Source organism: Dromaius novaehollandiae, chromosome 1 (genome assembly GCF_036370855.1).
Source record: "Dromaius novaehollandiae isolate bDroNov1 chromosome 1, bDroNov1.hap1, whole genome shotgun sequence".
NCBI lineage: Eukaryota > Metazoa > Chordata > Aves > Casuariiformes > Dromaiidae > Dromaius > Dromaius novaehollandiae.
Window position 1 is genome coordinate 69,197,378 of NC_088098.1, and position 14,571 is coordinate 69,211,948.

Genomic DNA, 14,571 nt, shown 5'->3' on the forward strand with positions numbered 1-14,571 from the left:
AGACAGAATATTTACAGCTTATTCTTAAAATATACACACATGTATATATCACTGTCAGTATACTATATTTCTGATAGTTAAAGCCCAATAAGAGACATAAACTATTAAATAGAATCGATAAAGTTAAATACATGTTTAGATTATCTGTTAAAATGTGTTCTTCTCTTATGTCATGGCAGTAAGGGATGGTAACATATGGTACCCTACTACACATTTATTGTGTTGCTTTTGGGCATTCCCTTCCTCATTACCCTGTCACTGATTTTTTTTTTTAATTAGTTTATGTAAACTTACTTTTGTTACATATACTTTTGTTATATGTGGCTCTTTGAAACGATACATAAACCCGGTTGATGTTCTGAACCACCTGAGGTGGATGGCGCGTTGTGACACCTTCAGCTATTCTGCGCTCTTGCCTTGTTGGATTGCAGCAAAGCTGCAGAGATCTTTGCTCTTGTCCTAAAACTGCTCTTTGCACACTGCAGCTTTGTTATAGAGGGGGAAAAAAAAAATAATTGTAGCAGCAGCGTATTGTCTTAAAGTGTGCTCTTATCTCACTATTTTCTTTCTCAGGCTCTAGCCCTTGAATGAGAAGTGCAGTTTGGCAGTTGCTTTCCTAACTTGAATGAAGAGATCCCATCAGATCGCCAACATGTGTTGGCCAGGCAATCTGCATGAGACTCTGTGCTCTGCAGATTAAGCTAAGAAGCAAGATGACTAGATACTGATTTCTTTGTACCTGATCCCATAAACGAATCTTAGTGCTCGGCAGCACCCGTTTACCCGTCAGTCTTCCCGACCTAGCAGAGTTAAGGTTTGCATCCAGCTCCTCAAGCCCACCTGTGCTGGGCTGCACTTGGCTGCATCTGCAGGACCAGAAGAGACTTGCTGCTTCCAAGAGTTAAAATCATCTCTAAACTTCACTTTTAGTGCAGTTAAAGTTGGTGACCATTTTGTATTCTCTAACTGTGAAGCATGGAGGAGAGAACCACTTTTCCTCAGTGCTGCTCCTTTTGGCTCTTCCCATCAGGGGCTTTCTGTGCGATATTTCTTTGACCCCAGGATTTTCCTTCTGACTTTAAGGCCAGGAAGCAATGCTCCCGTGCAGGCCTGCGACGCGGCACTGGGGCTCTGTGCTGGGGGCTCCACGGGCCTGCGAGGGCAGCTCTGACCTTGCACAGCTCAGTGGCTGTGAAACATGTTCATCTCAGACAAATGCACAGAACTTTTCTTTTTTCATTCTTCATAAATAAAAAGCTTTACTATCCTTCTGATTTCAGAAGGCCTTTGGCACACCGTGTTGATTTTTATTTGTGGTTTTATGCTTGTTCTGACTGGGGAGTTCTTTATTGCTGTATAGTGCTAGCAATCCAGTTTGTTTGTTTTTTTGGAAAAGCTTAAGGCATAACAGAAATTGTATTCTGTATCTGTGAATAAAAGTATTTTGTTTTCTTAAACTCTTAAACTTTTAGGTGATTTTCCATATCTCCAAATTTAAATCTTTCAAATTTGCACTCTCTGTTTTTGTTGATTCATTTGACCTTTTTACAATTTTCTATAATAGTTTTGCATGTTTAGCATCACGTAGCAATAATAAAACTTTGTTGTTGTTGCTTTAAGCTACCTATGTTTTTAAAGGCAAAGTCATACAAACCTGTCCATGAGATCAGGTTGTATGTATATTTATGTTAATTGGGAAAGTATTGCAGCATATACTACATATTCCTTTCCTGTCTTGTCCACACTGGCCGTCAGAAAATACCATATCTGCCATAATACTTTCCTTTGATCTCAAGTAAAACTATAGAACTTCCCTGCATCTATTTTGATAGAAAGAAATGAACTTTTGCTTGCTTGGTGACTGGGACACTTTTAAGTCCCAAATCTGCAAAGGTTTCTACACTCACACACGGCAGTTGGTACTCTGAAGTCAGCAGTATTACCTGCAGCAAGGAGAGGTGTGCAGGTGCACTGATCTTATAGGAACAGAAATTAGAAAGGAAATCACCCCACATCTCTCTGTGAGTTCACCATACCTTGAGTCAGCAGTTGCAAGAAGTTGAGTCTTGAGTTGCAAGAAGCTGAGCTTGGTTTATTCTAAATATCAGGAAGGGGTAATGAAAAGAAAATTATTTCCGAACTTGGAGGTGGAGGTAAAAATAGGCTTTTGAAGGTTTGTATTCGGAGGACATTGCCTGGGTTGGAGCATGACCCTTGGTTGGTCAGAGGAAACCTATGGGACATGACACTGCTGAGCTCCATCCTTAACCTTTCTGTCATCTTGCTGCATGACCTTGGGGTAGTAATATGGATAAATAAGGTCTGACTTTGTAGGTATTTTTGGCTAATTAACTATTTGGGTTCAGTTTTTCAGTTTATGTACAGGAGTGAAGGGTGAGGGTGAATCTGTCCTTGGCTTTGTGTCAGATCAAACCAGTGATGCAGAACTGACTCCTATTACACAAGATGCCAGTTCCCATCCAGCACTGAGCAGGAAATGAAGAAAATCTGTGTACCTTTCATATGTGATCTTCTGAAAATAAAAGCACGTATGGGAGTTGTAGCAGACAATGCTTGGGAAGGGGAATCACCAAAAACATTTCTATCTGCAGAACTCTGTGTACTTTAGTGCTGTTGGATGATCCCACCTCTAGTAGAATGACTGGAGTCAATAATGCCATTTTTAACAGATGTGTGTAGGATGTGCATCTTATTTGGGTATCAGTAAGGGCTGATATTTTTATAGCTATCTGCAGATTTGGCAAACCATACTTTTGCAGGACTGGGGGAAGATTGTGAAATTGCCGAGGAGGAATATGCTCACAACTGTGCAGCACGGTCGGGTTATACACGTTAATAGAAATATTTAACTGATTGAAAAGGCCTCAGCATTGTGTAATAGCAATGATATGTTACATTCCAAGATCCCAAGGCGTGTTATAGTCATTAATTAACTAGGAACAATAACTTCCTTTGACAAGTAGTGTTTCCTCCGGATGAGGCACAGAGGATTAGATGCTTATCTAAAAGCAAAAACATACTGTTCACAAAAGATATTTTCAAAAGTACCTACTTTTTTTTTCTTCAGATCGCTTTCCTTTACAGGTGTGTGCCATCTTTCTGTTTTCTTACTGTTTTTTGTTTAGTCTGAAGGGGACCATCCTAGTGTGCCTCTACTTTGGTGATAACAGGGGATTGACAAGCTCTGCTCGGAGGGCAGAGAAGTATTCTGTGGGGGTGAAAGGAAAGGCAGTACAGTGGTTTTGATGAAAAACGGAAAGCAGATGCTGTTGTGAAAAGTGAATTTTCATTCAAAATCCATTTTTTGCTCTAAGAAAAAGTTAAAAAGAATTGGTATTATGCTTACTAGCATACAGGTGCTTTAATCTAAAGGAAGGATACCAGCTAAAATGGAAGAAGAAGGTGTAATATAAAAATAAAGCATGGCTAAAACTTGATGAACGTTTTGTTGGGAAGGGAGGAGGCAGATATGTCCTTTCTCCCAGTGTAACCGTGAAGCTCTTTTACTGTCTTGTGTGGCCTCAGTTTTTGCCCTCTTCCTCTGCAACTTAAAGTTTAGCTTACCAGACAGAATGTATATTGGATGTAGGAGTTCAGGTCTCAAGATAACATAGACTGGTCTCATAAACCTGAGAAGTGTCAGCACTGTGCAACAAAGAAGGAAACCCGCTTAAGTTCTCCTTTTCCCCTTCTCTGCAGAGGACAGATGTTTTTGGTGATTTATTTATTTTTAATGGCCCTTCCTGGGATGCATCTAAAGGAATGCTCCTTTTGAGGAAAGCCAGTGCAGTAATACCACAAATTAATGTGCCAGACCAAGTCTTTCTCTTCTCTTAGGGGGAGGGGGGGAAAAAAAAACGCAATCAGTAAGTTGCTCTGGTTTAGACTGGGTAAAACAATGGCTGCTCCTGGGAATGATAAAGTAGGGAGTAAGTGGAGTGAGTCAGTGGGTTAAAAACCTGTTCCCTTTCTCTTTTCTCTCCTCCCTCTCCTTCCTTCTTTAATAAGGCCTGTTTGAAAATCTGTTTTCTCAGATTATGTCCACATGCTCCCTGCGAGCTCCCCGTCCCACCCTGTTGTCCAGCGCCGAGCCCTGCGCAGTTATGCAGTGCATCTGGTGCAAACGGCCGACGTGCTGCTCCTCGCGGCACCCCTCGCGATGCCGGGGCCGGGGCAGTGCTGCTTCTCACGGTGTTACTGCTGTTTGTGACCCGGCTCCTCTGGAAACTGTCTGCTGCATGGGGGATTAATGTGAAGGGGCTTCTTGTTGTTGTTGTTGGCTTTTTTGTTTTCAGTCGGGAAAAAATCAGTAAGCTCTCCTTTCTGAGTCAGAACTGTTAGAGAATTGGCAAGTATGATGTGAGGCCTTAATAACAGATGCCATTGCTGGATATCCTGGTGCCAGCTGACTTGTTCACCTTCCCTGCTTGTAGCGAAAGAAAAGGAAAGTAGTTCCTGGTAAGTAATCAGCATAGCGGACTGGTGATGGGCCTTGTGGAGCTGAGCTGTTGAAGATGTGGAAGTGAGCATATGCAGCATGCTTTGGCTGCTTCTAATGTAGCCCTTCTCTGGATCCACAACAGCAAGTGTAAGGGGAAGCCGAAGTCCACATGCAAGTGGGAGATTACTTTTTCCCAGGAAAAATAAAATGGTTAATTCCCTGCAGGGAATGGGCAGTGGACAGAAGGTAAGGGGAGGGTCAGAAGGAAGAGAAGTGCCTTTTGATGAGACCATAACAGAGGATGGAGTGAACCTCGAAGACTCTCTTTTACATCCAGAGGAGGGAGTTACTGCTGGCTTTGCAGCCAGAACTTTGCTGTCTCCTGCAAAATTAACCAACCGGAGCCACCCTCTGCCTCAGAAATATGGGAGCTTCAGTGGTGCCCCAGACAAATAATTATTAAAGTCTTCCATGTTCTTCGGTCTGACAGGCATTGTGAAACAGGTGTAATATTATTTTTCTACATGGAAGACTAAAATTAGCCTTTTTTTTATTTGATTTCTTTTGGGTATCTGAGCTGAGAAAATTTGACAGCAGTCACTCATATCTGTTATCTTGTACTGATATAGATATATTCATGTGCAACATCTAGGAAGTACTGAGTGATCCATCTCACAGCATATTGATGTTAATGCAAACCAACAGTGGTGTTAAATTTGGAAATGCTAGTTAGTAACTACTGGCATGTAGTGGTTAACATTGTAAAAAGAAAGACCAAAACACTCCTACTCTGTAAAACCAAAAAAACATCAGCGGTCTCTTCTCCTAACAATCAGCAATTAATTTATTTGGCCAGAACCTTGTTTGGGAGGAAGTCCAAAGTCAGGCCCAAGGCTCACATCTTAGAGACTCTCGCAGAAATTATATTGTTTCCAGCTCCCTACAAAGCTGCTTGTAGTAAGGCAGTTTATTTAGCTCCCATACACCTTTCTTCCCTAAAAAGCTAGTTGATTAGTGATCTCTTCCTTACAGAATCATACTGTTTTCTCTCCTTTGTAGCACTTTCCTTATTTACTCAACTATATTCCAGAAGAGATGGAGTCTTCATTTTTAGACTCTCTGTCATTTTTAGATATAGTATCTTTAAGTTGAAATATGCTAAATGGAAGTTGCTTGAGGAAGTGCCATGTCACAATGTGAAGTAATGTAGGTTTGCATTATGTGTCTGAGAAGCCTTTTAATTTGATAAGAACTATACCCCCATCTGAAGGTGCTGTTGGGGCTCATATTTTACTTTTGGAGGCCCAGTTATCCAAATGAAGGTATTTGGATTGTGGTCAGTGGAGAAATCAATATGAGTACAACTTAAATCACAATTTGGGCCTTCTGACTGAGAGTACATGTGCCTCAGCAGTGTGTTGCCCATCGCAGCTTACAGTCCTGGGGTGTGAGTTTGGAAAAGAAAATACATAGCAGTAGTCAGAACACAGTAGAAATAGGGGCGTGTTGAGGGAAGAAAATACACTGGCATCTCAACCTTGGGACTCTAAAATGAACTGTTTTAGTTTCAGCTCTATCCCTAGGAGTTTGCATTATAAAATCATTGCATATGATTAGCACATGAATTGGGAGTTTCTGGCTCATCATGGTTTGGTTTGCTAGGGACTGGATTACCCCATCCTCTGGAGAGACCAGGCTTCTCCCACATCAAGACTGAAGTAACTGGGAAAAGTTAAGGCATGATTGCAAGCTTGCTGTGGAGTTTAATATTCGTATTGGTTTCTATGCAATATGTTACCTTTACAAGAACAGCAAAGCCTGTACTTTCTTTTTTCCCAGGGTCTCTGTCTCATACAAGTGGTAGCTCTTTAATTTTCTGGAAGAAAATTATTTGTTTAAAAAAATAAACCCTCTCAGAGTGAGAATTGAGATGGCGAAGGAGGAGACAGAAAGAGGCATGTTACTTAACTTCTAGTTTCTGGAGCACACAACTGGGACTTGGGAAATCTGTTTTGTTTTCAGCCCTGGCAAGAATTTGGTGTCACAGTGGGCAAGGCATTAAGGATGAGATGTGGCCTCTGAGTCTTCAGCACTGAGGTATGCAACACCATCATAGATTTTTGTGGTTTTCTCCTTAGTCTGTCCATAGTTAAATTTGTTCCCCATAATAAATTCCTGCTTTGCATGTGAGACACTGGAACCTGCTGGACTCCCCAAAGTCGTTTTGTGACTTATGCTCTTGCACTTAGTATGCTCTTTTGGAGAGTTCCACAGAATGAACTGCAGCAGCAGCTACTACTGTTTTTTCCTGCAGCTATTTTCTGACTTTCTACATGCTTCTTTTAAGCTGCCTGTCTTAACCCTTGATCTTGGAAATCCTCATTTTCTTCCTCTTACTTTTTGCTTACCCAATGGAGGCTCTTCTTCCTTCCTCTTTTTCTACCAATAGAAGTTTCTGCCCTTTTCCTACCACCTCTCACTGACTTTCTGAAAATTTTCCCACACAAGTTTATCTTCATGCTTGCTTTCTTCCTGGATCTCTCCTTTCCTCTGCAGGGGTCCTACTGAAGTTCCTCATCCATTAGCCTCTTTTCCCAAGAACAACTTGTCTTGTAATGATGATGACTGAGAGAAGAGAGGCTAGAACTGCAGAGAAGTCATCTAGTTAAAAGACAAACCATCACAAAGGTTTGGTGTGTAAAGTTTACACACTCAAAGATATTTAATAGACCTTTTCTCCTATTTTTCATTTACCCAACCTCTTTTTAGTTAAACATGCAAATTACTTAAAAAATAATACTAATTTTAGGCTCCAGATACTTATTAGGAATGTGACTGATGCATACTTTTCAATTTCAAGCATTAAAAGATGATCACTTGGGCCTGTTCTTTGAGAACACATCGTGTGTGTAGTGACTTTGGGGGTTTTGATGATTATTTTCACGCTCTTTTTTTCTTGAATTCTCAAGAATGGGGGATATGTAATCATGTAACTTCAGGAGCTGAGTTCTAAGAAAAACAGTAGGTGAACTTCAGGGAAGTAGTTAAAATTTGAAATAGAAGTCCTAGATATCAATATGACTATAAGGTGACCAAAAGGCAAAAACAGCTGTAAGACATAAATTTGCTGGTTATGGATTGTCTGCATTGGTTTCAACTTAACTTAATCATGCTGCTGTGGGAGAGCAGACATATTTTTAAGAAATGGAGTATTCTGCAACAGTTTTCTGATGTAGTGGAGCAATCTTGCAAAACAGTCCTTACTGGACTGAAGGAAAAAAATCTGTGCTGTCGAATAATAGAAGAAATAAGTTATTTTTTATCCTATTCTAGTTTCTTGCCAAATTCAGTTGCTGATGTATATTGATGTAAGCCTTTGGGGTGGTAAGTTCTTCCATTCCTCTGCATTATGAGGGATAAGTCACTTTGAAAGCAGCTCTAAAAAAATATTTCTGTAACTAGACTTGTTCCATCATATCCTTATTCTGTCATTAGAGCACTTTGCTCCATTCTCATGTGACCATGAACTTGTTACAACCACTCTGCATGTTCAGCTCTTTGTCCATATTTCAGAACACCTGTTAATTTGTTTTTCCTTAACATGGAGAAATAGCTATAAGACACACCCACCAACACACACTTATCTTCAGGAATGCATGCTAACTCAGTTTCGCTTGAGACTCTAAGTGTCATGGCAGGTTGCGACTCTGGTGGTGCATTTTTCTATTTGTGCTCTTTAAAAATAACCCCTTTCTCTTTTAGCAAAATCAGTAGAAATAATAATTCCAAAGACAGTGAATTCGTGGAGAAGATCAAAGGTATTTAGGAATACTCCAGCAGTCAAGGACTGTTGCATCTACCTGTGCGTTACCTGTAGCAGAGTTTAAGTGTCTTGTCCATGAGGCAGGAGTATCATTAGGAATGAAGTCCAAGAGACTCAAATTCATGTTTTTTTTCCTCCCATCTCAGAAAGAGATATTCCTGCCCTCTGTGTCCTGTTCTAGTAAGGCAACCAACCATCCAGCAGCTGAGTATGTATGGGGATGCCTGGGCTGTGCTTTACTGCCACACCTCTCCTAGAGCTTACGCCCACATTCTCTTATATCCACACTGACTGGTCTTTAGTTAAGCACACAGGCTCTGTGAGGAAGAAGGTCTGAACTTCAGAGTGGACTCGTTGCTTCCTCACATACTGTATGGACAGGCTGACTGGTACAGCCATTTGCTGGCCCATGCAAGTCCTTCACTGTGCACCCACCCTCAATTCTGGTGCTGCATGCGTAGCTGTGACAGATGCTGAGCAAATAAATCAGCGCGGCTCCTTTCTGCCAGAGCCCGATGATGCATGTTCAAAGACATTGTGAAATTTGTGGTTGTACAGAGCCGTGTCGGGGAGGCCGCTGCAGTTCAGCCGGGTCTCCAGCCTCTTGCTGTAATGGAGAGAAGCGATGTGAGTAGACCTCGATTCCTTTGTAGTTAACGCTTCATTTTAATCAGTTTTTGCTAATTCTGCCAGATCTTTGAGAGGCATTTTACTGAATGCTCTGTCTAAGTAGTAGCTGATTTGTAAATAATAGAGATACTACCATTGATTTATCTATTTTAGTAAATGTTGAGAACTATTAATTTTATTTTAAGTAACGAAGTAGCTTAAAGTCTTCGTGGGGCATGCTTTCCATCTTTTTCCTCCATGTGCTCTAATTTAAGGGGGAAAAAAGACTTGAAGTCTCAGCTTGGCCTCAGGAACAGAAGTGCATCTCACACTGCTGTGAGTTACTCCTAAATTGCTATATACATGTTCGTCTGATCTCTGCCTGCTTCACTTAATTAAAACACTGGAATGTTTGTTCAGTAGATAAGAACACTTCTGGGAGTTATTTAAGTTTGTAGGCACTCTGCTTGCTGTCTTTAGGTGTCTTTCCACCATCCCTCCTCTCCTGCTCCTCACAGTAGGTTGCAATAGGTGGTTTCTGACTATAAAATAAGAACAGTTGGGTCAGTAACAGTTGATGGTGATCCTGTTGAGGTGCCTCAGCAGGCACAAGGCACACAGTAGCTGCATCAGGGGCTGCTTTAGTAGCCCAAATTGCCAGCAGCCACTCTGCTTCTGTGAGGTGCTACATGTTTTCGGGGTAACATTCATATCTCTAATCCTGGCAGTGAGAGATATTTCATCTGCTTTATTTGAGAATATTACCTCCTTGCATGCCACTCCTTTCTACAATTTTCCAATGATTTAAATATTGTTTAAACCTGACTGATGCCTAATTAGGCCTGTTCATATTGTCGTTCCCCATTGAACAGAATCAAGACTTTGGCTTTAGGAAGGTTATGACTTTTCTCTCCTTTTTTCACGAATTTTGGATCCTGACACATGCAAAAAAAATGTCTTTGGAGAAGGAAGTCACGTGAACTGGAATGATGCAAGCAGCTTCCCACTAGCAAACTAGTAAGAACAGTGTATCTGCTTTATTGAGTTAGCTTCAGTCCTCTAGGCTATTATGGGAATATTTACTGAAGCTTATGGCTTCAGGATGTTTATAGGTTCTTGCAAGATCAAGGTCTTTGTGGCATGTTCATGCTGCAGGGTGGATGAGAGTCTGGTGAGGTGTCTGTTGTAATGCTGACTGAGGGAATTCGTTTCACTTCATTTTAGCTGTGATGAAGTTGTAGGCTGTTTTAAAATATCTTTCAATACGGTAATAGCAATTGGAGTAGACTGAATAACATTAAAATATTTAATCAAGTATTTTGTTTGCTGTGCATAACCATCCACTTTTCAGAATATATTTTCATGTGAATACTTTTTGTCCCATCTGCTTTTTAGGAAATATTCAGCAAGTGTTTGTATTTTTCCATTTCTCAGATTTAGTATTGCAACTATGGAATTTATTTTGCCCTTTTAGAGATGAATGTCTTCATGTTTTACCTGTCCCTGTGAGGCATCTAGCTGCTCAACCTCTGTGAAAGCAAAACACGATTTAGTATCTCCTGATCACCATGTGAATATTAAGTGTAAAGAGGAAAGACTATTGCATCACTTTTTTTTCTTTTCATTTTTCATTAGTTGCTTTTTAAATTAGTTGGAAAAAAAATGGATTGGAAAGTTTCCTACCTGCTGTAAATGATCCTTTTTGTCAAGAAGTTAATAGGCTTATGGAAAACCCTGCTGCTTACAAAATGCACAGGGCCCGATGACCAAATATTTAAAGCTTTGACCATTTGTTTCGTATCTGGTGACTTGGCATAAACCAGAGACTGCAATTTAATGTGTTGAGGTGACTTTTGAGAGTTCAAGGTTATTTGATAAAAATCCACCATTCTTTCTCTGAAGCACTTCCTAATCTAGGTGTTTGTGGAAAGCATGTTTTTATTATTCTATGCTTTGCTGACTGGTGAAAAGCATCTCAAAAACAGGGAAATACAGGGTTGTTCCTAATGGGCAGGGCTAGGGGGATGCTTGTCGTCTTTCTGTGTTACTTTTCCTCTTTGCTGTGCTCGAGGTCAGTAAGCATGCAAGGTCTGGCACCTCCATCTGATTACTTGGGTCTCTGCTGAGCTGATTGTGTGCCTTGCTTCCACAGCTGGTTCCCCACTGTCAGATCACCGTTGTGGGTTTCTTTTCTTTGTAACCACAGAAGTACTCATAGAATGAGATAAATCTTTTTTGAAGAAGAAGAAGAAGAAAAAGAAATAAGGCTCTCGGGACACATTTTAAAGTAAAGTACATGCAGTTATCTTCCAGAGTTGCATTAGATGGAGGCAATGTGAAGTTAGTTAATTGAAATGGTCAGCATTAGAAATGAAGAGTTATTTTATTATACTTTGATTCTTATGAAGTATAATATCTTATAATTTTCCTTTACAAATCAAGATGAATATTTGTGTGTCAAATGTAGGAAGGTCTGACTGGAGGGAAGACACTGGGACATTAACATTACTTTTATTCTCGAGTAATCCAGCATAGTCACATTCATTTGAAGTATTAAAATCATAATTGGTTACACAACTGAGTGCTGCATTACTTCTTGTCATCCGGTGATAGAGGGTGCCTCTAGAAAGGATTAACAACTGGATTGGTTTTATGCTTAGTGTTTTGGTAAACAGAGCCAAGGGTGTTGAAACAGTTAATTAGCTGTATTGTGAAAAAATTGTCTCTCCCCAAAATTTCACTGTTGCTTTGTAGTACCTATGGAAAACTGAGCATAAGTAGTAGTTATCATGTGCTTCCTAGTGAATTGTTTCTGTGGGACCTCTTCTTTCAGCAAATGCACAGGGATACAAGATCACATAGGAAAAATGCACAGTACTGCATTATTTGAGGAATGGTGTGTGATATTTACAGAAGCACAAGCCTGGTTCTGAGGGGTGTAATTAAGGATATCACTTACAGATTTTTTTAATGCTTAATTGCGGAACCTTAGCATTCTCCTAACATTTGTAATTAAAAAAATAACTGCCTTGTTTTAATTTAAAAAAGGTTATCTTGAATTTCTCCAAAATACAGGGAATTATCTGCTCTCTATAAACTAGGTGGTCTGGAAATGGCTTTGCTGGACAGTACTAAAACAGTTCTCCTACTCCACAAGAAATTGGTAACAATGAAACAGTGGTAGATGACACCAAGTGAAATCTTACCTCTGAATGAAAGGAAGTGCAAAACTTTCCCCTGTGCTTCAAACTTGGCCTAACCATAGTGTGACTGTTGCTCAAAGAGCAGGGTGCTGTCCATTGTCATGTAGTTCCCAGCACTTTTTCCTCGTTTAAATGGCCAACGGGATTTGGTCAGCGAGCAGATGTGTAATCTTGGGCAGCGAGGAGGGAGTAATTACAGGTGACGCAAGCGTGGGGTGACAACCATGTCATTTGCCAACCTGAGCAAGAGAGCAGGACGGTTGCGTATCAGGCTGTCCAGGCAGCCTGGCACCATCAAAAATGTCCTGTGCGAAGAGTGCAAAAGAGGTTGGTGATATTTAAGCCGTGTGTCTGTCCAGTGGAGGTTTCTAAGGGTGTTTTCTGAGAACGATTTGCAGGGCCCAGCAGGATAACAAGCATTGAACAGTGAGGATTAACACAGCAGCCTCTGCATCTGGCAAGGCCTTTCAGATGGCTCATTTTTCAGTTTGTGCTCATTCTGAAAGTTGCATGCACTCATGCTTTCATCCTTGTATTTTTCCCATTCAGTCATTTCTGTGTACAGCTGTGTGCGCTGCATAATACCACATTGTTTCCAAAGGCTTTATTTTCATTGAGGGTTTTCTTTTTTCTTAGTATGAATTGTGTTTCAAAACTACTTGACAAGACTGTATAATACCGTTTATGAAGCTGAATAATTGGAGAGGGGGCGGAGGGGGGAGGAGGAGAGATGTACAGGTGTAGATATACAGGGAGATTATTCCAGATAGCAAGAACGGCAGAGGAGTTGGCTTATGTACCAGGAGCGCTGAGGTTGTGTGGGGAGCGCAGAAGGCAGCCAGCTCGAGAGGAGTGCAGGCCTGTAGCAGGGGGATAGAAAGAGCAGATCTGCAAAGTATGTTGGATGAAGTCCATCGGGAGCTTTACAAACCAAGAGAGATGTTGCTTACGCAGGGTCAGGTTTCGTTCCACGCAGATGTTGTGTTAGCTCTTGCATTGTCATTATCTTGGATCTCTGCAGTGTGACTAATATCACACAAATTTCTGATCTTCTTTCTGTCTCTGCGCATGCTCCAAAGCGAGGAATAAAAGTCAAAAAGCTTTGTCTATTGCTGGTTCTTCCAACCCCCCCAAACCTTGAAACATAAAACCGACTGGATTTCTAAAAGAATGGAAAGTAGGGAGTGAGCATGCTTTCCATTACAAAACAGAGCTAATTTGCGTGCTCTGCAGTTCCAAGTACAGACCTGTACAAAATCAAGATCCTCGTTATACTCCCTTGTATGATGGGGCTTAGGAAAGTGATTTCTGAACTTCCTTGCTGTTTGTCTGTAATAGCTGCTTTAACTTGGCTATGAGTTAAAGGAAATCTAGCCACAAAGAGACTGTGAACATGAGTAGATGAATTCTGTGATAATGGCTCATAAATGCCTGGTCTGTGAGGAAACCCCACTGTTTCTGGTTCCTTTGACTAAACTGGACTGGTTCATCTTATTTTACCTTCCATTCCTCTGTTTCTCTGACCTTCCTTTTTCTCCGAGCAAAAACTTAGTTGGGAAGTGGCTTTTGATGCTGTATGGTATTTCGACAATGCGTATCCAGTGCCATGATCAAGCCTGGCTTAGCATAACCAGCCAGAGGAGTTGCAAGCTTATGTTAATGTCCATAGGGAATTAAACTAAAGCCTTGAGGACTGGGCAGAGAGTCTTTCCAGAAGAGCAAGGATCTGTCAACAGAATTGTAGCCCATATGTAATTCCTACAAATCTGTGAGCAGGAAATGCCAGTTCTTATTAGACCATGCATTGAATATCGTTGAACAGATGTTCTGAGGGCCTTTCATTCATGGTGCTGTTAGCAATGAATGAGGTATTATGCTCCCATTCTACATTTTTAAGTGAAGTGTAAAGATATGTTTGTAAAAGAGGAATAGTTTAAACTACACCCTGCTGCCATTCATGTTCCAAGACTGTTTTGTGTTCTGGGCTATCTAAAATTAATTACCCTGGAAAGAACTGTGTAACAGTGCAGTCTCAAATGGTCCAGAATATGTAATTACACAGTGGGTGTTTGTTTTTAATAAAAAATATAAGGCCTGCATGTGGCAGAGAGAGTTTTCCAGAAACAGCAGTTCTTGAGATCTGGCCTTACAGTGCTTTAGGGCTATATTATCTTTGTTCTCAGCCTTCCTTCAGTACATGTGTGTTTTAATCATGCTGTTTCTTAAAGCATTGAGAAGGCTGCAGGGAAAATTAAGTGGGATATTTTCCTAAATCCTGTTTATAAAGCTTCCGTTAGTCTCCTCTACTCTCATTTCTCTCCTTATTTTATGCTAGGGTGAAATACTTTCTGGAGTTTACTGACTTTCCCCACTGGTTATAGAAGAGTTCTGGTTGTCCGGCTTAATCTAGTGCCTGATGCTCAGTGAGCTAACCTTGTACGAAAAGATCCCACCTGAGTTTCCTGTTAAAGATC

At 40.7% G+C, this 14,571-nt stretch overlaps 1 protein-coding gene across 6 annotated transcripts in view; it reads left to right on the forward strand.

The window, feature by feature from the left end:
- PDE3A (phosphodiesterase 3A) overlaps window positions 1-14,571 on the forward strand; it is a 259,714-nt gene that overhangs the window by 85,367 nt on the left and 159,776 nt on the right. Inside the window, exon 1 of one of the 6 annotated variants that reach the window (XM_064515789.1) lies at window positions 8,584-8,912. The exons of 4 other annotated variants lie outside the window; for them this stretch is intronic. In XM_064515789.1, coding sequence (XP_064371859.1) covers window positions 8,808-8,912 — 105 coding nt within the window. In that variant the 5' untranslated portion in view covers window positions 8,584-8,807. Of the gene's footprint in view, window positions 1-8,583; window positions 8,913-14,571 lie in introns of those variants that run through there. One more of the 6 variants, XM_026092698.2, reaches the window with a different exon arrangement.